General features: G+C 42.9%; 1 protein-coding gene across 1 annotated transcript in view; it reads left to right on the top strand.

Annotated features, from left to right (window-relative positions):
* Positions 1-11,609, top strand: part of LOC147632647 (Ribosomal protein L1p/L10e family) — a 55,075-nt gene extending 43,466 nt beyond the window's left edge. Inside the window, exons 8-10 of the mRNA XM_086807459.1 lie at positions 10,790-10,877; positions 10,983-11,029; positions 11,126-11,609. Coding sequence (XP_086663585.1) covers positions 10,790-10,877; positions 10,983-11,029; positions 11,126-11,209 — 219 coding nt within the window. The 3' untranslated portion in view covers positions 11,210-11,609. The remainder of the gene's footprint in view (positions 1-10,789; positions 10,878-10,982; positions 11,030-11,125) is intronic.
* The last annotated feature ends 13,987 nt before the right edge of the window (positions 11,610-25,596 follow it).

Below are 25,596 nucleotides of genomic sequence, written 5' to 3'. Positions count from 1 at the left end.
AATTTTTTTTTTACAGGTTCGTTTTGTTTCTGGCATGACCTTTCCTACAAGAACATCCATGCCATATCATACCATACCGTACGAAATGTACGTTTCGTTTTGTACGTCTGCTGCGAAACGACAGTTGGACAAAAAAAACGTTTCGGCGTTGTTTCGCTTTGTCCCATACTTTACGTACGATTGTTGTGGTATGCGTCCTGCAGACAACTATGGGCAATGTCATACTTGTTGCAGCCAATGGTGCCACACTCTTGCTATGCATGAAGCAGAGCTTTGGCATACTCGTTTTAGGCATGTAAATTTTCGGAGTTTGATGCTTTTGCAGAAGCATCATATGGTTGATAATATGCCGCCTCTTGAGTCTCCAACAAGACATGTATGTGGGGTATATTTTGGGAAAGATGCATCGAAAACCATTGCCCAAGGATGGAGCTGTTAGAGCTGAAAGTAAATTACAGCTCATACACAGTGATGTATGTGGTCCAATGCAGACACTATCCATAGGAGGGCATCTTTATTTCGTCACATTCATTGATGACTACTCCAGGTTTGCTTGGGTTTACCCCTTGAAAGCGAAGGGAGAGGTGTTTACATGCTTTCGACACTCTGTAGCAATGGTTGAAAATATGTGTGGATGTAAAGTCCAAACACTCCGCGCAGATGGAGGTGGAGAATACATGTCAAATGCATTCAAGGATTATATGCTTCAAAAGGGCATCAAACACCAATGTACTGTGTCATTATACTCCACGGTAGAATGGTGTAGCCGAGAGGAAAAACAGATCTCTCATGGAGATGGCAAGATGCATGGTGAAAGCACAGAAGTTGCCTCACAATTTTTGGATGGAAGCTATAATGTGTGCAACTCATGTGTTGAATAGGTGTCCAACAAAAGCTTTGAAGACCACAACACCATTTGAGGCTTGGTATAGCCGAAATCCAAAAGTGGATTATATGCGTACATTTGGGTGTTTGGCATATGCACATGTGCTAGAACAACTCAAAACAAAGCTAGATGATAAAGCAATAAAATGCATTTTTGTGGGCTACAACAATGAGAGCAAAGGATACTGTCTTTATAATCTCGCAACACGCCGAATTTTTGTCAGTAGAGATGTGGTATTTGCTGAAAATTCAGTTCAGCCCATGTATAGCTTGTATAAGAGTTGTGATACATGCATACAAGACATGTTTGATGGGCTATTACCTATTGCAATTAGGGTGGATTCAGATCAGCCAGCCCCTACACAAGAAAATCCTCATGTAGAATACGTGGAACAGCCAGCAATTCAGCCCCCTTCTATGGAAGAAGTTGAACATCTTGTTAGGGAAGAGCAAACAGCCATAGACACAGCCGAGTCGGTGCCAAGATGGTTGTTGAAAACTTTGCAAGACAACAAACTTATAGCTTCACTGACAGGTAGAACAAGGGCTAGTTCTAGCCATGCAGTGAATATGTATTATGGAGAGTCTGCGTTAGCCATGGGTGGTCTCTTTGATTGAGAAGAGCCTTCTTCTTATGAAGAATGAGCACTGGGTGCAAGTCATGCAGGATGAAATCTCTTCTATTATGAAGAACAATATTTGGGATCTTGGGGACTTACCGAAAGGCAAGAATGTCATTGGAACAAAGTGGGTGTACAAAGTCAAAGGGAAGTCTGATGGTACCGTTGATGACAGGTACAAAGCAAGACTTGTGGCTAAAGGCTATTCTCAGAAAAAGGGAATACTTTATGAGGAGACTTTTTCTCCTACCTCGAGGATGACTACAATCCGATTAGTGATTGCATTGGTTGCACAGAAAGGATGGAAAGTGCATCAGTTGGACATCAAAACTGCTGTCTTAAATGGGGATTTACAAGAGGAAGTACATGCAAATCAACCCATTGGTTTTGTAGTTCTTGGTGAGGAACATAAAGTATGCAGGTTACACAAAGCATTGTATGGGTTGAAGCAAGCTCCAAGACCTTGGTATGATAAAATACATGCTCATCTAACCAGCCAAGGTTATGTTAATAGTCCAGCTGAAAGCACATTGTATGTGAAGAAAACTGGTGCCAATATTCTCATAGTCATCTTGTATGTAGATGACATGCTCATAACAGGGTAGCAAGAAAAAGTTTCAGATTTCAAGGCTGATTTTGATATGTCAGATTTTGGGCGTTTACACTACTATCTTGGCATACAGTTTATGCATAGAGATGATGGCATTGTTATGCTGTAAACTAAGTACATAAAAAGTTTGCTAATAAGGTTTCACATGGAAGAATGTAAGCCAATTTCTACTGGTGTACGGCTTACTATGCATGATATTGAGGCCGGCATTTACAGCCAGGCAGGGGGATGCCTCATTTACTTGTGTAACACGAGACCTGACATATCTTTGGGGTGTCTTTGTTGAGCAAATTTATGCACAGCCAGGCACAAAGCATTGGCAAGCATTCGAACGCATTTTCCGTTATCTTCAGGGTACCTTGGATCTTGGTTTGTTCTATCGTGGGGGGCAGCTTGTAGCTTTATGCATACAAGGATTGAGATTGGGGTGGTGATTATGATACTAGGCAATCCACCAGTGGGAATTGTTTTTTCCTTAGTAGCTCATGCATATCTTGGTTGAGCAAAAAGAAACCCACTGTTGCCACATCTACTTGCGAGGTTGAGTACTCCGCAATCTTCACAGCTACAATAGATTGTGTATGATCGAGGAGATTATTGGTTGATCTTCGCGAGTGTCAGCAGACACCCACCGCCATTCTCACTGATAGCCAGAGTGCTATGGCTGTGGCACGAAATCTTGTATTTCATGCATGTAGCAAGCACATTGAGATTCATTATCACTATGTCAGAGAGAGGTTACATGCAGGGGAGATCAGTTTATCCTAGACAATGTTGCAGATCTGTTCACAAAGGCTTTACCTCGCGAGAAGTTTGAAGCTTTCCGCAAAGCTTTGGGCTTACTCTCATACAGAGAGTGATCTGCTATCTTGTATAGGTTCACACTTACACTACAGGGGGGGATTTGTAGGCATATGCTCACTTATAGTAGTGGTACGTGTGAACAGGGCTTAACCAAGGGCACTTTTTTCCATGTGGTTTTTCCCCTTGGATGTCAAGTGTGAAAGGACACTGTAAACCGGCCTTCTAGCCTTTAGACGAAAACCAAAGAGCGGTGCAAAAACAAACTTGCACACAAAACACTTCAACACCTTTGAGGACCTAGAAAAAGGAAAACAAATAGGGGGAGCTAGAGTGCTCTTGCAAACAGTACACGGACACCGATTAGTCCCAAAACGTAGTGGCGTCCCTTGCGGTATTTCTTTAAATGATTATAAGAGAGCTTTGATTACAATAAGGCTGGAAACTCAGCCGTCACAATAGAACTCCTGAAGCCTGCAAAGACCTTGCATCATGGCTTCATATCCACTCGGCATCCACAAACAAATCCAGCCATTGTTCACATCAAAAGACTCCCACACATTGAGTGTGCATACAGAAGCTTTCTCCCATGATCAGGGTTGCCACAACCATCCATAGCCTCTCACCCTATGAACAGATCACACCTTGATGCATCCAGTGCTTTTGCATCACAACAAAGACACCATTTGGCCACCCAATCGGTCCACCCGTGCTTTCTCATCATGTATGTACATTGGATTGGTGTCCATGGCAGTTGTATATGCCACTCATGTGATACTGTGGACTTGGCTTTCCGTTGGGACTTGTGTCTCCGTGTACATGACCGGAAATGCTTGGTGGATTGGTGTTCCATTGGGTCTGGTACCTCGTGTACTTGCTTGCAACACGTCTATTTTGGTATAGTCTCATGAACGGGGATTGTCCATACCAATGCTGCATTGCATAGCATCTTTATGTGCTTGCTTGACTAATGTGTAGTTCCGAGTAAGGGGACGCTTGTCCGCGAACTGTGCGTGTGAAACTGTCTATTGACATGGTTATGTGGCATGTGACAGGTGGTAAGTATTGGTCATAAACCTAGCCTTAGGAGTTAGCATTAATTTATAAGTGAGTGTTTACACACCTCATTAAGTTTTGGACGACCAAAACTCACTTATAAATTATGACCAGCCCGGTGTTCACACACACACTGATGTCCTGTGGTGGGCATAACCCAATGTCCACCGCCCAGACCTTATCCCCTTTGTACAAAGGGAGTAACCAGCCATGTGTCCACTCTAGCTTGCTCCACAAAGCACCTGCATGCCACCTACACTGGACAACTCACCACCTCACTCCTCCTCTCTCTTTAGAGATTGACGCCTCCTTCATGAGGGCTGTTGGGCTGCATTTTCTGCACATTCTCCTTTCCAACTCCATTTCCAAGCTTGCAAAGGTGTTTCTCAAGCTTCCAAGAGTGTTTCCGGATGCTAATCACTCTCCTACACACTCCCAATGACTGAAATTCAACAAAACAGCTCTCTTTATTACTGTAATTTCTGGTCTTTTTGCTGAAAATCCTAATTTCAGCCCTCCTTTCGCAAGTTGAACCATAGGGGAAGCTTTCCCAAGGTTCCCTTCATCCTCTTGAAGACCTTTGCTGCGAAGAAATGCGATAAATCGAAGATCTCAACACTCCAAGGACTTTCATCGCGAAGACTTCCGCTGTCATCGACTCTACTTGCTATTGGCAAGCTTTTATGTTTAAATATGGGAGCAAGTAGCAGGAGGGAGGATTACAAGATCACATACCTTGTGTAGTGTTCTCTTGTCCTTCGTGCTCTCTTGCAGATTGTTGCTACCATGTGTTGGTGGAACAATGAAGAGCAGATGGTAGGAAACATGGGCACTTGAGAGGGTAGTGTGGATTGTAAGTCTACATCGACCACCACTTGTTTGCAATACTGTATTCATATGCATTGGTATGGAAATGTGGTCAGAAATGCCCATGACACTATGTACTTGATTCTCCCAAGATCAATATACTTTATTTGAGGGAGGGGTCGGCCGTTCGGGCTCATTGTGTGTCTCTTGTCAATTCAGCAACTTACTTCTTGTATTTGAGCAAATGTCCATCAAATCTTAGTGTATTGATTAGCATTGTGTTCAACCAAGCTACACCCAAACTGTCTCCCAAAAGAGAATTGGCATCACAGCACAACATATCATACAGTAGACACACTTGTACACTCCCTCTCTACCTTCCAAGGATACTAACCATCTCTGTCATGGATTCCTTGTCCCCTGTCCAATCAGTAGTAGCAAGGCTATACCAAACATGTGTCCATTCCTGCACCTTCTGCCTACATGTGACCTATCTCTTGGAGAACCATAAACATGTTTCCTCGAGAACCCTACGACTTGTTTCCATGTGAAACCCTTAGGCCTGTTTCCCTTTGAAACCTTCATCCTATTTCCATATAGAACCATTCACAACACCATTCAGCAACAGTGCCTACAACGGCATACATCTAGTTACCTGTTCCCTCATGAAACATCTGGAAACATAGAGATGCCCTTAACTGTAGGTCCCTCTGTTCCTTTCCAGCAGGAAGAAAAACAATTTGCTCCATGAGCATGCAGCCATGCGAGCTTGCATCACTCCCATGCCAAGAAACACATCCAAGTGACCTGCACTTGCAGCCGGAAACCCAAGCACATAGCTGAATTTGCTGCCAACCAAAAACAGCCCATAAAAAGTCCTTGGAATCCACTCTCCAAGCTTCCAAACCCCTCCTCCCAAAAGAGAGAAAGAGAGAGAAAAACGCATGGGCAAAGCTCCTGTCCAACCCAACGCTCCCTGCTGTGCACCCCTGCCAGTCCTCAAAGAGAGAGTGAAAACATGCTCAATCCAGCCCCTCCTCCTAGCAAGAGAGAGAGAGAGAGAGAGAGAGAGAGAGAGAGAGAGACATGGCAGTTCAGACGCCGGTCTGTTGCACAAAAGAAAGGGCGTGCTGTCTGCCTGCTGTGCTCTCTGCTGAGCTATGCGCTGCCTGCAGTCTGCTCATTTGTGCTCTCTGCTGAGCTATGCGCTGCCTGCAGTCTGCCCGCCACCCTTCAAGGGGGGGGAGAGAGAGAGAGAGAGAGAGAGAGAGAGAGAGAGCGCGTGTGCTTCAGTCATGTGCGCTCTCTGAACAACCATCGAAGAGAAAAGCACACCTCCCTATGCTGCAGCCCAACCTGCCCGCCAGTCTCCTCTTGAAAAAGCATACCCGTAAAGATGCAGGTGGCACCTCCCAAAAAGCATGAGAGAGAAAAGCGTGTCCTCCAAAAGTGGAGTAGGCTCCCAAATTAGCTTTTGGGCCACCAAAGGTTATAAATTCTTTTAAATTAAAATCTCTTTGTCCCCTTCACACTTGGGGTTGTCCACACATGGGTTTCTTAAAAAAAAAAAAAACTCCAAACTGATGCCATTCACACTATCCACCATGTCCCCGTGCATACCTGCATACTGTCCAGAGAGAATTATAGGGTCGTGACATTACCCCCTCTTGAAAAAATAGCAAGCATCCTTAATTGCACTCAATGGCACAGTAAGGCATCTTATGAGCAAAGACTCCGCATATGGCAAAAGCAATGGTCCTCAAGTGCATCTGGGTGATGAAAGAAATCATCTTGCACAATAAGGTCACACCATCACGTGAAAGTGACAAACAACTCTTGCTTGTTCCTTCAGAACCTGCAGCAAAAGTCTAAAACCAAGTGGAAACACGTAACGTGTGTTAGCCAAAAACAAAACCATGCATCATTCTACATATGGCACACACATGCATGGCACATATATGCATTCGCAAACAATATGCTCCTCGAAATGTTCTACCTACTCTAAAGTAACAGTCTAAGGGCTGCTCGCAAGCCTTACGCCCATGGGCATCCCACAGGACCCACGACTGGTGGTACAACATGAGCATATGAAAGCATTCAATGCATCCAAACAATACATCCGCTAAGTACTTCCCACATATGTCCAATGGCTTTCCCGCAGGAGCCACACCCAGCGGCGGTGCATCCATGAACATAATAAAGTACTTGATGTATCATACCAGTATACATGCATCACACGACACGATCCAGAGTATCACCCAATGTATGCTCAATGGTACCAGAATACAATAATACCTCAAAAAGTGTATGCATACATGCACAAATAGAGTTCGATCCATATACCCATGAACCAAACCAACTCTAGGACTGCTCGCAAGACTTACGCCCACCATAGAGTCTCCAAGTGTTAGCTCAGTTTGCCGCAGACTTTGAGCTCAATTAAACCATGCCATTCCAAAGGAGACCAACTCCACAAATAGCATCATCTCAATATCCAATTGACCGATCCTGTGGTCAAGAACAGCCATAACCATATGACAAAGATGAATGTTCCAATCTTCCTCAGTCATACCTTAGTTCCAAAGGCAAAAACCATCTCTGTTACCCATAGATGTAGACAGAGTTATCCATAGTTGAGGCGATGGTGACTGTTCATGAGGCCTGCAGAGCAGGCAAGTGGGCTATCTAGAGAGATGGTAGTCATTATCACTGAGCGCTGTCCCAAATAGGGACACGGGGTCTATGAGACCAAACACCTGGGGTTGGCAGTATGGAACTGTAATGGCATGCTGTGGTCGAATCCAAGAGGCTTGAGCGAGATTCTCACAGGCAGGGATGTCATTTGTTATACAGAGACTCATCAGAGCCGTGAGAGGGGCTTACCATACATAGCCGGGTATGAGTGGGAGTCGGCTTTTCAAGGCGAGACCCGCACATCAAGAGGAGTACGTGGCTCTATGGGAGTAGCTGTCCTTTTTAGATCCCATCTCCGACGGATTCTCTGCATCGTCTCTGGAAGGACGAGGATGCACGATATCTTTGGGTGCGGCTACAGCTTAGCATTTGACAGAGTCATCCACATTGCTGTGTGTTATTTTCCACCACGCCACTCCCCTTACGCCGCACAGCATGGCCAATACTTACCATTATACGAGGCTATCATGGAGTTCTCACAGTTGGGGGAAGTCCTCCTGCTCGGGGATTTCAACCCCAGGACGGGAAGTCAGCAGGTCCCACTACTTGATCTAGACCACCCTATTAGACTACAGGAGCTGGACATCACTGACACAGGGCTGCAACGATCATCACAGGACCGTGAGGAGGTCACAGTGTATGGGAGAGATTTCTTAGAGCTGGGAGCTGCACATGGTCTCGTTATCTATAACGGGATGTTCCGATGGCCCTTCTTTGGCGCCCTCACCTCCTTCCCTCGCTCGGTAAGTAATAGCTTTGTGGACTACCTTATGCGATCTCCGGCTTTGACACACCTTATCCCCGACTTCTCCATTCCGCCACCCCCTTTTGAAGCTGACCATGCCTACCTCTCTTTCACTCTTACCTGCACACCACCCGTCCCTCCACCACCTCCTCCCATCTCACATTACACTCAGGTCCTCTTTGATCACGAGCTTGACCTTGTTTACCCCAACCACATCTACCGCCAACTCCAGGATGTGGAACCTATTGTCCCCCTATCCACCCTCACAACACAACTCACCACCATACTCCAGACATCCGCCACAGCCTCTTTCATATGCACGCGGCGGTCTACCGCCAAGCCACCTTGCGGTTCCATGCCCCAGAATTGTTGGTATGATGACGAATGTCGGGCCACATGCTCCTGTCTTAAGCATGAGGTAAGGATTGGGCAAATCACGAAGCGCCAAGCGCAACGGATTTCTCAACGGCTCACCCAACGCAAGAAACGGGAGTTCTATGCTCGGAAAGAGGATGAGTTATACCGACTTTCCTTAGGGTCGAATTGCAAAGAGGTATGGAGGAAACTCCGAGAACATCGCCCTCCCACACCTATCACTTGCCCAGAGAAATGGCACTCCTATGCACGCTCCCTCTTATCATATCCCCCATCAGCCACCCCTACCCCCCACCACCAGACCTCTACCCCACCACCTCCACCTTCACAAAGGGCATTGTCCTCAAGGCCATTCGTAGACTACCCAATGGGCGAGCCCAAGGTCATGAGGGACTCACTGCTGAGTACATCTCGCATGCCCATGATACCCTAGCGCCCCTACTAGCCTACATGTTCAATAGAGCCCTTTGTAAAGGATTTCCACCCTCTTGGTCCACCTAACACCATCACCATCACCCCCATCCTCAAAGCCGGAGATCCACTTGATCCTAATAACTAACAGGACAATCATGATTGGCCACACATTGGCCAAACTCTATGGATTAGTGCTCGAGGCGGAGCTCAGTTCATTTGCAGAGAGCCAGGGATGCAGAGTTTCAGGACTGTCTGGCTTCCGGAGGAGCTACTCTAGCACTTGAGGGGCACTCTGGAGTATGGTATGCACTAGTTTCCACTTGGTTCTCAGTATATGGGCTCTGCATGGACCGCCTACCCCCCCTTCAGTACAGTTTGGACTCCCCTTTTTTCCGGCTGTCTCACGAGGATACCAACCGGGTTATCCGGTCAGATCTTCTTAGCCTCTACACACATTGCACATGGATCACACCCCCGGAGCTCCCCACGAAGATGCACTTTTATAGAGACCACTTTCTCACACTCACTGAGGATGGATTCATCCAGTAGCCGGGCTACTTGAGTGTTCACATGTCCCATGCCATGCGGATTGCGATTGGCCAGATACGGGTTTCTTCCCACTGCCTCAGAGTGGAGACAGGTATAGCTGAGCGCATCTTCAAAGCCGGGAAGCTCGTACGGACACCCAGAGAGGAGAGGATCTGCCAACTATGCCACACAGAGGTTGAGACGGAGGAGCATTACATATGCCGCTGCCCAGTATACTATGAGATCCGCGGGAGGTTTCACTGTATTTCGTGAGGGATTTGGTCCACTCTCTAGGATCATTGATTTCCAGGACCAGCATTGCCTGGGCCTCTTCTTGCTTGAGCTCCGCAGACACAGGGACACCTTCTTGAATCATAGGCCCTAGCCACCTTACCCCCTCCCTCGGCAGCCAACCATCACTAGTTTCTTCCGGACCCAGGAGTGGATCTTGTGGACCATCCACGAGCTGCTCTTGACCTACCTCACCTGAGAGGAGTTACCTCGGACTGAGCCTCTTCACTCCAGCGTGCCCGACGCCCTCGACCCCCCTGTCGGCCACGATCACCTCATTAGCTCCAGATCTAGGACATGCTCTGCCGCCATCGAGCTACCTCTCCACGTGGCATAGCTGAGGGAGACCTTTCGGCCATATACTCATCAGCTTCATGATTGACATTTTGGAGAGTGGTATACCATCTACTCAGAGCTGATGTTGCTCCCATGTTTTTATGTTCTTAGTTTTCCATGACGAGTTTCCATGGACAGTTTTGTATCACCCCAGTTTTTTCTTTCTGTTTTATTTTCCATTCCATGATGAGATATGCCATGGACATCATTGTATCACTTTGGTCTCATAGGCCCATTGGGTCTTTAGTAGACGCTTAATATATCTTTCTCTCTCTCTCTCTCTCTCTCTCTCTCTCTCTCTCTCTGAGCTTCCTGTTTCTGTTTGTGCAGGAAACCCTAATCTGTGTGTGAGTCCTACTAGGGTGTTGCTTGTAAATGCATGAGTGTTCATGAAGTGTACTCTCTAGCCTTAGTGTGGACAAAGGAAATTATATATATGAGCCAGAGTTTTACGGTACTACTTGCCTGCAAAACTTGGGTTTGGGGGGGGGGGGTCGGGGTCTGGTTCTTTTGCAGTAACTTTATGAGCTACCAGGCCTCCCTGCGTAGTAGTAATGGTTTTGCTTGATTGTTGGAATAGGATGAGATTGAGGTTGTATGACTATTGCAACTGTTCGCATGTGGCAGATGAGCTTTAGTGAGGAGGCCTTGCAAGAAAACATTGCTGCTTTTGCTAATGCAGTTCTTGCTGCCAAGCCTGCAGGTCTAAAGAAGAGTAAGTTCAAGAAGCTGAGCAAGGTTTTATTGCTGTTAATGTTTACAACTGCTTCTGAATCTGGTGTTCATGCTCTGACTTCATGATCGTTCCATTTTGCTGCAGCTTCAAAATATGCAGGCTACATGATTACTTTCTCAATATGCTCGACGGTACCACACCAGCTACGCCCTATTATTTACTCGTATAAAAGTTGCCACTGCATAATGTGAATTGTCTGGCTGATTGCTTATTCTATCGAAATGCAGATGGGGCCAGGTATTCGTGTTTCGATACCTTCAATTTCACAAGCTGTTGACAACTACACAAAGATGCTGGGTGTTCCTCAATAGTCAAAACTGGGATCAAAAGCAAGAATGCTAGTATGAGTTTATCAAGAATGCTAGTCTGAGTTTATATGTGATCAAAAGGGAATACGAGGAGCCTCTAGGTTCAAGAGAGCCTGCTTTCTATCTTTAAGTTATCTCAAGGGCAGCTCTGTTCAAAGTCTAGGAGTCTTTAACTCAGGAATGAAGTATGAGGAAAGGTTTTCTAGTTTGCCATCTGTAGGAATTAGGTATCGCGTCCTTCAAGTTGGCTTCGGACAGCAGGCATGTCAACGCTGATATTGTTGATAACTATTTTTGTGACAACATGCATGAGTGTTTTTCAGTAGGGGATATCAAAGTTTTGGATTGGCTATTAAGAAATTTGACCATGTGTTCTCTTCTTTTCTAATTTTGTGTTCTTGTTGTATTGGTTGTGCTCTGTTTGTCCCCCCTTATCTTCTGGGCTGAATCTTGGGATGAAGTTTTGAGCGTGTGCACAACGCACACCCCCCCACGCGCACGCACGCATGCACACTCTCTCTCGCGCTCTCTCTCGCACACGTGCATGCATGCGCATGCTTTTGCAGACTGTTGCAAAACGTGCGCAAACAATGGACGGCATCCTTGAAGAGATTGTGGCAATACTACAAGTTGGTATCTCAAAGGGAACTTGCCCTTACAAAGATTTCAAGGAACAGAAACAAAGGGAGGTGTTGCTTCCATGGCTGGTGGGCTGGTTTATGCATTTCCGGATTCATGCTCTACCCAACTATAGCTTGAGACGTAAACTCCCAATGGCGGTGGTGTTACAACCTTTTAGCAAACTTTAAGTAATCAAACTGAAGGGTCACAATGGCCTTTGCACCCTCAAAACATGGTTATAAAAGAGCAGAATCATCGAAAGTACTAGCTATAAAAAGGAAGCCGAATCCCCGTTGCAATGCTACAAGTTTGGATGAATTTAAAAAATAGGTTCAATAAATAAGTAGATGATTGAATTGCTTAGATAGACCTTTCATTGTCTGGTGGTATACTGTAGACCATATTTTCCCCCTCACTAGGAGGTTCTCTCTCTCTCTCTCTCTCTCTCTCTCTCTCTCTCTCTCTCTCGCGCACACACACTAGGTGGCTCTCTCTCTCTCTCTCTCTCTCTCTCTCTCTCTCTCTCTCTCACACACACACACACACACACACACACACACACGTAGGCAAAGGCACACATGCACACCCTTGTGGACTTGTTGGGATATAGATTTTAAAGACTGTTCAATATTGAATCAATTCATGTGACGAATAATTTGGGTTTGATTAAACATGAAAAATTTAGAGCTATTTTTGATATGAATGCAGGTGTGGGCACACATCTCTACAATCAATGAATCTCAATTACGTGACTACCCTAGAAAAGGAGTCGTATTAATAAAAAAATTCATATTATGCATGATGTAGTTGATGGTTTATTGTCTCGTGGATGATTACCATGAGGTTATAAATTGCACTTTCTTATAAGGTGAGTGACTCGTCTAGGTATATGTATATATTTTAGTTAGAAAAGTTCAATACATGTGTGCTTGTGAGTCTTATCTCTTTAGTTTAAGCACAACATTTGATGGCGGGTTTAATTACCACTATTGGTCCATAAAACAAAGTTTGGTGAATCTAATATAACATGTTTTGGATAGAACATGTGAGCTACTACCATGTTACTGAATTTATATAAATCGATTGTGTGCATTTAAATAATAAAAAACCTCACTTCTACTCTAAGGTTAATCAATTGGATTATATTTAATTATAAAATAGGACAAGGCTACCTTCCCAAACATACGAATCATGATATGCATGTTAGGTGTGAAAAAAATTATGAAAACTAAACAACAATTCAATTCATTTATAGTCTCTTAAAATTTAAAATTGCATGTTGCAATTTTAGATAATGTTTCTCTTTCTCAACGTCGTTTTTGTCATTTTTTAAAATCACGTTTCAAAGAGATGGGAGTCTACAAAGATGTGTCTCACAAGACAAAAAAGAATAGCACAAAGTCTAGAGTTATGCAAGTCATAAACATGACAATTTTTAGATGTTAAAAGTGATTCTTTATAGAGAGAAATTAATCCATAAGGGGTAATGTAGTGTAACTTATGAAAGAATGCGGAACCACCAAGTATCACGCTAAGAGTGGAGGTGCACAATGCAAACGGAGAGGCCAACCATTGGTCGGGTCCCTCCCACCCGAACATTCCATGAGAGCACCAATGAAGGTGGGAGATGAGGGGAGACCAAGGGGCATTTTGCCCTTTATAGAGGGCTAAGTTGACCCCAACCCACTATATGGGATAACAGATTGCCACATGGCAGCGTGACAAGCAAAGGGCTAGAATCAATTTGAACACCGCTTGATGCGACGCCGGAACCTGAGCAGGAGCCGACAACGCTCTGATACCATGAAAGAACACGGAACCATAGAGTACCATGCACAGAGTGGAGGCGCAGCACGCGGACAAAGGCCAACAACTAACTCGGTTCCCCCACCCTAACATCCCATCAAACCACCAATATAGGTGGGGGATGAGGGGAGACTAAGGGCATTTTGTCCTATATAGAGGGGTTGAGTTGACCCTAACCCACTATCTGGGATAACAGAATACCACATGGCAACGTGAGAAGTGGAGAGCAAGAATCCATTTAAACAACTTATACGTTTAATGAGAGAGAGAGAGAGAGAGAGAGAGAGAGAGAGAGAGAGAGAGAGAGAGAGAGAGAGAGAGAGAGAGGAGGGTGGATTATTAAAAATATGAAAGTTTAAAAATATGAAAGTTTAATGAGAGAGAGAGAGGAGGGTGGATTATTAAAAATATGAAAGTTTAAAAATATGAAAGTTTAAAAAAACTTATCTAAGAGGATGTGTGTGCATGTGTGTACAAACACACGCACATGCATGCTAATCCTTAAAAATAGCTATAAAAAAGTATATATGCATCTCTTAGCTTTGTTGCCATTTGTAAATTAACATACTTACCTATATTTGTTTTGTTTATAAGGATTCAAATTCCTATACGTACAGTTTTGGTCATCTAATGGAGGGTTTAAAAAAGTACCTTTCTTATAAGAGGCTATCTTTACATAATTTCTATTTTACCTTCCTATGAATTTATCGTAGATAGACAAGTTTATTTATAATTTATTGGTGAGAGATCGGTGAGAGAGTATCCATTCGAGTGAGGGTGTGGAAAATCTCTTAAAACTACAACGTGCAATTTCATATTGAGATCCTATGAATGAATAAAACAAAGCTTATACAAATGTCCTTTATGTAGTTGTTAGTCCTCTTTATGTAGTATTCTGCTGTGACACTGGAGCAAGGAGGCCAATGGACGAGCTAGCGCACCCACATTGAGGAGTTGCATTTGTGGTGGCTCAAGGCCAATGACACTTGATTTGACAAGGCTAAGGTAAGCTCTTGACTTGAACAACATTCCAAGTAGAATGGAATTCCCCAGCTAAATGCTTACAAAAGCTTCACTCACACTATAGAATGTGAATGCTTGCAAAAGCTCCTTGAAACATGCTTTAGTTTTTTTTTCTTTCCGAGAAAAGATCCTTTCATTAGTTAAAAAAACCCGCCCACTGGGCTACAAAAAAAAGCTCTCTTGCTCATAAGAAGGCAGAGCAAAGACCCAATCAAGGTAGCTAGGGAGACTCTCCCTAGGTGCAAAGAGGGTACAAAGATCAGTACAAAAATCGAGAGCTATATCATACAATGGGAGGGGGGAAAAGCCAAACAGGTGGCCTGTAATGCCAGCGGGGGACTCCCGCGTGTAGCGTATAGAAGGGGCCGTTGCGCCAAGTGGTGTGGAAGGCCTGGCGCCGCAAGATCGCCGCATCCGAGTCGCCCCGGATACGGTCATACTGTCCGTGCAGGGTGTGGATCAGCTCCTGCCAAATCCCCCGAACAGTCTCTGCTGGTGGCTCTAGTCTCCCCTCAAAGGCCCTGAAACACCGAGCTCTCCAGGTGAACCAGATGGTGAGGCTGCTGAGGAGCTCCCATCGTAGATCCCTCTCCTGTGTCAGACATAGCGGACGAGAAGTCCGGTGAAGGAACAAGGCGAGGCTGGCCCCTAATGAATCTGATAGCCTGGCTATCCTGCTCCGTCTCGTATCCCAGAGCAGGCCCTGACGATGTCGACCAAGTAGCGGCACCCCACATATACATGCCCTCTGGAGAGAGGGGGACCAAAATGTGCAGCATCCTCAGCCAAATCTGCTGCGCCTGTGGACAAAACATGCTTTAGTTATTCCATAAACAAAAGGCAAATAGGGATACTAAATTTGAATTCTTACAAAAGCTCTCTTGCTCCACTTGCTAACAAAATATCCATGAAAATGAGAGCTTAGAATCATCCAAGAGTTACGGTAATTAATTTATTAATTGTTGGGTGACCCGACAAGTGAAAAGAATATCTTGGGTTAAGATGATTGTGAGTGACAGTAACACGTGTGAGACGTGCCCAAGCTAAGTTGATTGTGAGTGAATCCAATCAACGGTAACATGTGAGACGTGTGGTGTGAGTTTGACTGTGAGTGAATCCTATCAACTCTATGATGAATACATGTGACACTTGCAAAGGCATTGTGAGTGAATCCGATGTGGGAGTGAGTCCAATTAATTATGCAAAGGCATTGTGAGTGAATCCAATGTGGGAGTAAATCCAATTAATTATGTGAAGACATTGTGAGTGAATCCAATAATGTGGGAGAGTGAATCTGATTAATTATGTGTGATGCATGGTTTATGTGTGAAGCATGGTAGTGAATTTAGAAAATGATTTCCACTTGTTAGTATTATTCTGTGAGTGATTCCAAAGTAATTGTGATCTAACATTGTGGACTAGTTTTGAGTATAGATCATAAGCTCGAGACAACATAGGCGGACATTAGACATAATTATCCAGTCGTGCACATGTGTGCAAAATAATTAATTTTGTATGGTTTGGCGTATTGTACATATGTTGGGTAAGGTTTATTTTCGATGAGATACTTAGAGGAGCCGCACATGTCAGGGGGGAGGATTGCGCCCAATCTTGTGTTCTTTGATTTTTATGCTCTATGGTGAAAAAAAAAAGAGAGAGTCTATGTTTTACCTTTCATAAGCTTAAAAAAGAAGAAGCTTATATTCAAACAAGCCTAAACCCTCTTACCTTCACAAAGAAAAGAAAGAAAGGGAGTTTTACAAAAACAAAAAAACAATCTTAGCAAGTGGACAAGGGGATTTCTTCTTTGACAAATTTTCTACTCATTTGAAGACTTCTTACGAGTTATTATTCGGGTTTATTGTCGATATCAAGGCATTATTGGATTATTATCCATTAGGAGAAATATGGACTCTCATTTTTGCCCTTTAAGGATTTCCACACCTCCTCTCGCTAGAAAAATGGGCACATGGTGAAATTTTTGCAAATTAAATCAAAAGTTGGCGGAGATTATGCATTTGGAATCTACTCATCATCGAGAGTTTTCGAATGATAGATAACATGATGGAAAATTTTGATTATTCAAGAAGTCCCCAAATTGATGATGACGTGGTATGTAACAAATTTTGATTAATCAAAAAGTCCCCAGGAGAATCTAGAATAATCAAAATTTCCCATGCTATTAACCATTTGGTTGAAAGTGCATCTCTATGGTGGAACGGCATCAAGCAATGACCAAATAGACCAAAGACTTGGAAGGAATTTCAAAAGCTCATCAAACAAAATTTTCTTCCACCTTAATGCAAAACCAGGGTGCGTCAACAATGGGATATGCTACGCCAACTTGATAAAGAAATTGTGCAGATGTATGTGGATAAATTTTGGCAAACACTTATCTAACTTCAAGCCATCGAGAGAGTGCGATTGAAGGAACAAAAGCAGAAGTTCATACCTGGATTGAAGTTAGAGCGGAGGTGAACATGTTCCATCCTCATTCTCTTAGCAACGCCATTTCTGTAGCGACAAACTGTGAGAATAAAAATGGATTTTCTATGGACACTATAGTGGCCGATTCTCAAATTCCTTAGTTTCCTTGATCTAACCCTTTTTCCAAACCTTTTGAGAAATTTCAACGTAAAGGTGAAGCAGCGAGGGAAAATGGTACACAAGCGAATGGAAAGTAGATGAAATTGTCAAAGAAGAATAACAATGGAGAGAAAAAGCCTCATGTGATTACATGCTATAGGTGTGATAAAGAAGGACATTATGCATATACGAGTGCCCAGAGAAGACAAAGAATCAAGTTGCGGCCCATTGAAGACAAAGACAACGGCTACCAAGCAAATCAAGAGGGTACTCCAAATCATGACATCTATGACTAGCAAGGTAAGCCTAAAACTCAGTCTTATACATTGTTTAATATGAAAGAAAATTTAGAGTCCATAGGTGACCTTTTTGCCAAGCAAGAGGGGAACAAAAAATCTATTCTAGGGTATGTTTATTGATTTCCTAAAATAGTTAAAGAATAGTGCTTAGTTAAATTCAAATTATTCATCATAATAGTTTCAATGAGACTGATATATACTTGCTAAACGAAGAGCTTATCATTTGAAGTGGGGATGTCCCGAACTCACCAGAAGCAAGTCCTAGCATCGTGGCTTGAAAGGCAAAAGCTTCTGCATGCGAGTAATCATAAGCCACATTTTGGGGGTTAAAAGCAAGAGGATCAAGTCTATCCAATAAAGCTGTCTCCATCAAAACCCGCGAGTAAACACTGATGGGGATGAACTTCTAGTGTCTCGCATGTGTGAGGATTTTTGGGTGGTAGATATTTTCGAATGTGTCAGTGCACATCCTAAAACCATCTCGGTTAGTGAATCTTCTAACCTTGGGGTTAAAAGGCTCAACCACCTTTTCTGAATCTAACCCTTCAGGTTGCATAATCTCATAGATTTGCCATCCACATATTCCAATTCATGCATGATTAGATTGACTATTTATTTAAGGATGCCAATCAACCACCCATTAGTGTGGACAGAGTTTTGTGGGATGTCTCCGATCCTGTGGAATGGCGGGTGTCTATAGTTAAGGTCATCATTTTGCCACTTGAGAAAGGGAATGATGTCATTGAAGCCTAGGGTTGCTGTAGGCCCTTGCTCTAGGCCCTGGCTAGTCATGTAAAACTCCTCCACAGGTCTACCAATTGCATTTGGTTGGTCTAGTAAATCCTCACTTGACGACGATAGGCTCTCTAAGTCAAATCAAGGGTTCCTTAGGAGATGAGAGGCTAGGATTTGTCCACGTCCAATTCGCTACTGGCAATAGGACCTTGAGAGAGGTAATATCGCTATATCACTATCCTCCTATAGAGGATTCTCACTTGATGATAGACTATCTCAGTCAAGGTTTTCTAGGAGATGAGGGGTTAGGAATTATTCAATTCCAATTTTGCTATTGGTCGTAGGAGCTCAAGAGGTAATCTCGCTATATCATTGTCCTTGTATAGGATTCTCGTACATATGCTAAACATCAAGTGCATATGGATGGGATCATCTAATAAGTAAAATCTAATGTTCAATTGTGTTGAGAGGGTCTAGAGTCAATCATGTCGAGTCTAGGAGTCAAGGGGTTAACTTTGTCAATTTTAAGTCATAGAAGTGTCAGCTTCCTTTGATCTCTCAATAAAGGTGTGAGGGGTTTGAATTTACTGAGGAAAATTCACTTCTTTGTTTGTCCCTTCAGCTTCCTCACTATTTTTCAAGTCTTTTTTGTGATTTTTCTTTTATGTGTATGCACATGTACCTTGTGCGAGTTGTGATCCAATTGTGTGGATCATGAGGTGAGTCGGATCTTGAAGTGAGATCATGACAATCGGAGAGGTGGATCATAAGGTGATATGTGACATGGGGTCATGAGGTCAATGTGCAATCCATGAGGTGGGATCCGTGAGGTCAATCGCGGAAATTTGTGAGGTGGGGTTGTTAGAAATTCATGAGGTGGGATCATGAGGTGCAATCCTGTGAGGTTGGAGGCAATCCATAAGGTTAGTGTTGTTGTCTCATGCGGCGATCCATGAGGTTGGATCATGAGGTGAAATCTATGAGGTTAGGGGTGATCTTTGGAGGTGTGATCTGTGAGGCCAGTAGGTAAACCATGAGAGGTGCAAACTATGAGGTGGGATCATGAGGATATCAGTGAGGTGAGTCAGTGATCCATGAGGCAATCCTTGAGGTTAGTCGGCATATTGTGAGGTGGGATCCATGAGGCAATCCATGAGGTCAATTGTTGGCATTCCATGAGGTGGGATTGTGATGTGAAATCCATGAGGTTAGAGGCGATTCATGAGGTAATTTGTGAGGTCAGTCTACAATCTGTGAGGCGTGATCCATGAGGTTAGTCTGCAATCTGTGAAGTGGGGTTGTGAGGTAAACCATGAGATGGAATCATGAGGTTAATGGTGATTGGTGAGGTGATCCATGAGGTGGGATTGTGAGGTAATGAGGTGGAATCATGAGGTTAACGGTGATTGGTGAGAGGGATTCTGAGGTGATCCATGAGGTTGGGTTAGTGGTGGTGATATGGGTCCATGTGTCAATAGAAGAGCTTTAGTCATAAGGTGGGTCACCTAGAGGGAGGTGACATGGTTGGTCATCATGAAGGAGATGGGTGGCATGGAAGTGAAAGAGATAAGGCTCTCAAGGCATGCTTAGAGATAGTTGAACAGAGAATCAAAACTTTATGCATCAAAGCCGTGAATAGAGAATCGAAAGCCAGTGAATTAAATTGGTGAGAACAAAGAATTGCGTGGAGGGCAAATATAAGTGATAAGCCAATAAGAATGATTGGTTTCGCATTGGTGATAGAGAAGCTAGTGGAGGATGAATTCAAACAACAATAATTTAACGTTGGAATCAAGAAGAATTTGCTAGTATCTGATTAAGGGAACTAATAGTGTTTGATTGGAAGTTACCAGCATTTAATTTCGTTTTGTGCCTAATTTGTCTTCCTCAACAAATGGTTTATGCACTACCCAATGCCTTCATTTCCTAAGTCTAATGCATAACCGAGTGCACTACTACCTTGATAAAACTAAAAAACTAATGATTAAAATCCTATTAACACTCACACACATGATTAATATACAAAATCTTAAGCAAAATCATACACACATGCACTAACTAATACTAACAATTAACTAAGCAAAAATCATAACAACAAAAAAAACTTAATAAAAAATCATTTATAATCCTCCTTTCAACCAAATCAATCTCCACACCAGATCTTTCACTGAATGTAACAACACATGCAACCAACACCGGGTTTTTCACCTAATGGTAACAAGCAAAACAAGCTTTACACAAGAGTCTAATCAAATACTAAGGCAAAGCAATCATGCTTCCCAGTAGTGGTGGCACCAATGGAAAGCCCAAATACACAACGCCCAAATACACAACACCCAAATCATGCTTCCCAGTAGTGGCACCAATGGAAAGCCCAAATACACAACGCCCAACTACACAACACTCACTAACACAAGACTAACCAAGTGGAGTGTGCTTACTTGGATGCTCATTGACTATCTTGGAGAAGAGGTAACCACGTTTGATGCTAGCTAGCACTTGAGAAGACCCACCTCCCATTGTCCCACAAGAGTTATCTATGTGGAGCTTGGGAGCCTCAAGAGAGAAGAGACCATGCTAGCCTCTCAAGACACTAATCCTCTCTCACACTCTCTCACACATCCACTCATATGCAAGTCAAAGAAGGGCAAGAAGGCAAGGGGATCACACATACTCACACACTCTCACACACAAGCAATATTATGCACACAAAGAGGCAAGAGGGTAAGATAACTTGCCACAAGGAAGTAAGAGCACACTCTCGTTTAATTTTCAAGGGATTCTCTCTTTCTCATTAGAGAAATTGACTTATATACAAGAAAGTTATAATCTTGGTTGTCCACACCTAATAACTAATTGAGCAAATGAATTACTACCAAACCATATCTAGGCTAGTCTAAGCACACATTGGGTTGATGCCAGATCTTTTACTTGGCTCTCGCTCATCCCTTGAGTACATCATTAAGAGTTATCACGTTGGAATGACAATGATTAGAAAGAGTTATTAATTCCCACTTGGACAAACAACACATTCCTGAGGGGATGGACAAAGATCTTTTAGGCGATGCCCATTGTGTGTGTTCACCCTTTGGTGACTCTCAAGTATTTTTGCCTATTCTTAGCTTATTGTAGATGGCTTGTCTTCACTCATGGCCCCGATGTTGGTGCATGTAGGTGGTCCTTGTTGACCTTGGGTTACAAAAAAAGAAGAGATTTTATAACTAGCTATCTATAGATAGATCAAAATGTGTAATCAAAGGAAACATACCATAACCTCTAGTCTTAATGATAGGGCATATCCTAAAAATGTTTCAATTCTATCCTTAGCCTCACAAAAAGTATTCCTGGTACTACCTAGTGGAGTTAGTGTACCCGATAAACCTTCTTAAAGAGGTCTTATTATGTCTACCAACAAGGTAAGGCCATTTTGCAAGGTGACGAAAAAAGCAATGTAAATTGTTTTTTAAAGGTTACAATTAAAAACCCCCACTCCCTTTAGGGAGATTTTTTTTGTAAAAGAAAGTGCTTAGATATAGATAAATACTTTGTTGGCTTAAGAACACCTTCTACTAGAACAATTACCTCACTCTCCAAGATAATTCTACACTTCAAGATGTTGATCCATGAGGCATTACACTTGAACGTTCTATTAAGAATCCATGAGGCATCACACTTCAAGATGTTGATCCATGAGGCATCACACTTGAACGTTCTATTAAGAATCCCACAACCAATAGACTACCCATGGAGCTAATATACACATAGCCTAAATCCTCAATGTGAACACATAGCAAGAATCCTCCATGTGAACATACTCTTACTGAAGTTACATTTACACTCAACTTAAGAAATCTTACCCTTATCTAAAATGTTTTCCTTTTCTTGAAACAATGAAATAAGAGTCATAAAATTCATGTTACTTCTTCTCAAGGATGGTTGTTCCTCTCATCCACACTAATAGAAGAGAAAACCAACTGTCGTCCTCTGTTTCTACCCAATCCAATAGGTGTTGTGATGTGATGAAGGTGCTGACGCTATGTAAAGCCCAATGTCTGGACATGTATGAAGAGGATGCCACCTAGTGGATATGTTTGCACCACGATGCTTTTGTCAATGAGATTAATCATCACTCTTGATGATGGTGTTATAAATTAGAGAATATAGGAGTAATAGAGGCTCAGGGATGGCCATTTCCTCGGTAGGTGCCAACCAAGGTATATATAGAGGGTGGATGGCTTGTGTTTTTAATGTACAAGGTTATGTGTTGAAGGCGGAGGCCTTAGGAAATGAAGTGCGACTGCATCATGAAGATTTTTGGAAGGGGTTTCATGCTAGCAAGAGAAAGAACGACATAATCAAGAACCTTTAAGAGATCAAGAGGAGCAAGAGGAAGAATACCATGAGCTCTGAGACAAGAGGCAAGGAGATCAAGAAGGAGAGGAACAAGTAGCTTTTGGAAAGATGTCTCTGAAATACCTAAAGTTCGTTCAAGGGCAAGAGTGAGGAGGATCCAAATGCTCATATCTTTTCCTTTGAGATCACCTTCTTGGCCCCCACTAGAGCCCCATTGCCACAAAAGATAGAGTATTTTGCAACAACTCTAGGTGGCAAGGCTACCAGCTGGTACACCCAATATGGTTTGGAGTACTTCCAAAGGTTTGAGAAACTAAAGAAAGCTTTCCTGAAAAGATTCCGGAGAGACAAGACCACCACTGAGGTACTAGAAAAGCTACAAAGGCTAACTTAGAAGAAGAGGCCAATGGAAGATTATGCAATAGAATTCAGAGCATTATTAATGCGTTGACCAACCCAACAAACTTGTAACATCCACATTAAGTCAGTGGTTTGCGAGAGTAGCATTGAGGGAGAAGCTCCAAAGGGCAATAGCCTCTTATGATTTGGAGACTCTCAGATTTGAAGAAGTGGTAGGTAGGAGAAACCAAAGACAAAGGAATCTTTAGGCAGATAAGCAAAGTCCCACCAAGAAGAAAAAGAAACAAGCTGACAAAAGGAAAAAGAAGGAGGAAGAAACTTCTGAGTCAGATTCCATTGAAGATACCTCAAAATTAGACTCCAGTCAAGATTTGGATGCTGAAGAGCGAACCAAAAGAAGAAAGGTAGGATGTTCAGGAAGAATTGAAGGCCCCTAGCCAAGCTTGCTAGATGACATGTAGGATCCAGGATGAGATTGGGCATTTGGTGCACCAAGTGTAATAACTAGGGTCACATGAAAGAAGAATGTCAGATGAAAACCACCCAGTAACAATGTGCCATTTGCAATAAGAGAAACGACACCACTGATACATGATTTTACAACACTTGGAATAGGAACCCGAGAGTGGTAGAAAGACAATAGCATCAGCAACAATAGATTCCAGTCACGTCAATTTAAGTCACCCACTGGACCTCAAAACAACAGACTCTTGAAATCATCAGAGGAGAGATAATTTAAGTGGTAGGATGTATATTCACTACTATATTGATAGTCCTCAAGATGATTGAGATCTCGGGTGCATATCCCATGTTGTTGGGAAGACCATGGCTCAGAAGTGGAAAAATCAAACATAACTGGGAAACTAACAGGATTACAATCCGCAAAGGAATGCCTCTCAATTGTGGGGAAGGACAAGATAAGTCTAGCTAGCCAACCATTACATGTATAAGGTCTAAACTACTTGGAAGGAGTGGAAGATGATGATGAAGAATAAATCCTAAGAGAGAATCCGGACATGCTGTCACTCTTTGAAGTGGACATAGAGTGGATTGTCCAAAGGTACTATCCAGAGGTCTTGGTCACCCAACCTAAGGTGCCAATGAATGAAGTACATCAAAAAGAACAAAGGTACTATCCAGAGGTCCTCGTCACCCAACCTAAGGTACTATCCAGAGGTCCTGGTCACCCAACCTAAGGTGCCAATGAATGAAGGACATCAAAAACAACAAAATGGGGGAGAAGATAAATAAGGACAAGACAATTAGGACAAGATAACAGAGATACAGGTAGAGCAGGAGAAGGCCATGTTTGTTCTCAAGCAAGAAGAAGACAAATTTCAGAGACATAACATCAAAGTGCAAGAAGATGATTTTGAAGAGATAAACTTAGGAGATGGTCATGAGCCTAGAATAGTCAAAGTCAGTGCAAAACTGAGTCAAGAATTTAGAGAAAAACTCTTCATCACCTTTAGGTGAGTCAGGTGAGAGATCTTAGGGGAGGTGGAGTGATTCTAGGCTTCTAGGCACCCCCCTCTCATGAGCCTATATAAATAGGCTATTCTACTCATTCATTAGAGAGCTATGTGGAGAGATCAGAGTATATACTTTGTGTACTTGCTTAGTGCTTAATATACTAAGTGGTCCTTTGTGGAAATACTTTATTCTTTAGCATTTCATTAGCATGTGTTTATGGAAATACTAAGTGGTCCTTTGTGGAAATACTTTCTTCTTTGGCATTTCATTAGCATGTGTTTACGATATGATTAAGTGGTGGCTCTTGAGCATATTCCATTTCTCATTGGTTGTATCTCATCTTGATCTAAGTGGTTGCATGTGTTGCTTCATTGGTGTGATAATCATCTCCATCATTTCCAAGATTAATCTCACACCATGTCTATTAACATGGTATCAGAGCTCCTTTCCAATATGAGTGTAGTCCTTCATGTAGGATACATCTTAGTGGTTGTGGGTGTATGTGTGATTTGTTCACAAGCATTAAGTGGCATTTTGGTGAGAGATTCATTGTTGCATTTATTGAATTTGGGGGTTGATTCTTGCTTCTTAGAGTGGAACTTTAAAGCATCAAGAAGGCCAAAAACCTTAACATCTTAGTGAGAATTTCTTTGTGACATTGCATTCCCTTTATGCTTGTGTAAGTGGCAAACATAGGGGTGAGGGAGGGAAAACTTTCATTAATCTCTCTTAGTGAGTGGCACATTGAGAGAGGGATAATCTCTTAGTGGGGGACACACCATTGTGGGTGTGGACAAACATTAAAGAAAGGAAAAAAATTCTATGTGAGAGAAGGCATTACATCATCAAGCTAAAAGAGGGTGGAATACTTTCATCTTGGAGGACAACAAAACATTGAAGTCAACAACAAAGATATTCTCTCGTTTCTGTGTGAACAAAGCAAAGAGATAGTTTCTATTTGGTGGATAAATTTCATCTTGATCCAAGAAACTTTCAAGCATATGTGTGGGCAACAAGAGTGGTAGTCATCAGTGCAATTCTTAGAGAGGAAGAAAGAGAGATAACGACTTGCACTCCTTGTGTGCCGAGGCAGCCTATGTGAAAGAAGATTGAGCAGACCACATTGTCCTCCAT

Source organism: Cibotium barometz, chromosome 13 (assembly GCF_041138505.1).
Source record: "Cibotium barometz isolate CiBa-2024 chromosome 13, ASM4113850v1, whole genome shotgun sequence".
Classification (NCBI taxonomy): Eukaryota; Viridiplantae; Streptophyta; class Polypodiopsida; order Cyatheales; family Cibotiaceae; genus Cibotium; species Cibotium barometz.
This window is presented reverse-complemented; position numbering and strand designations above follow the sequence as displayed.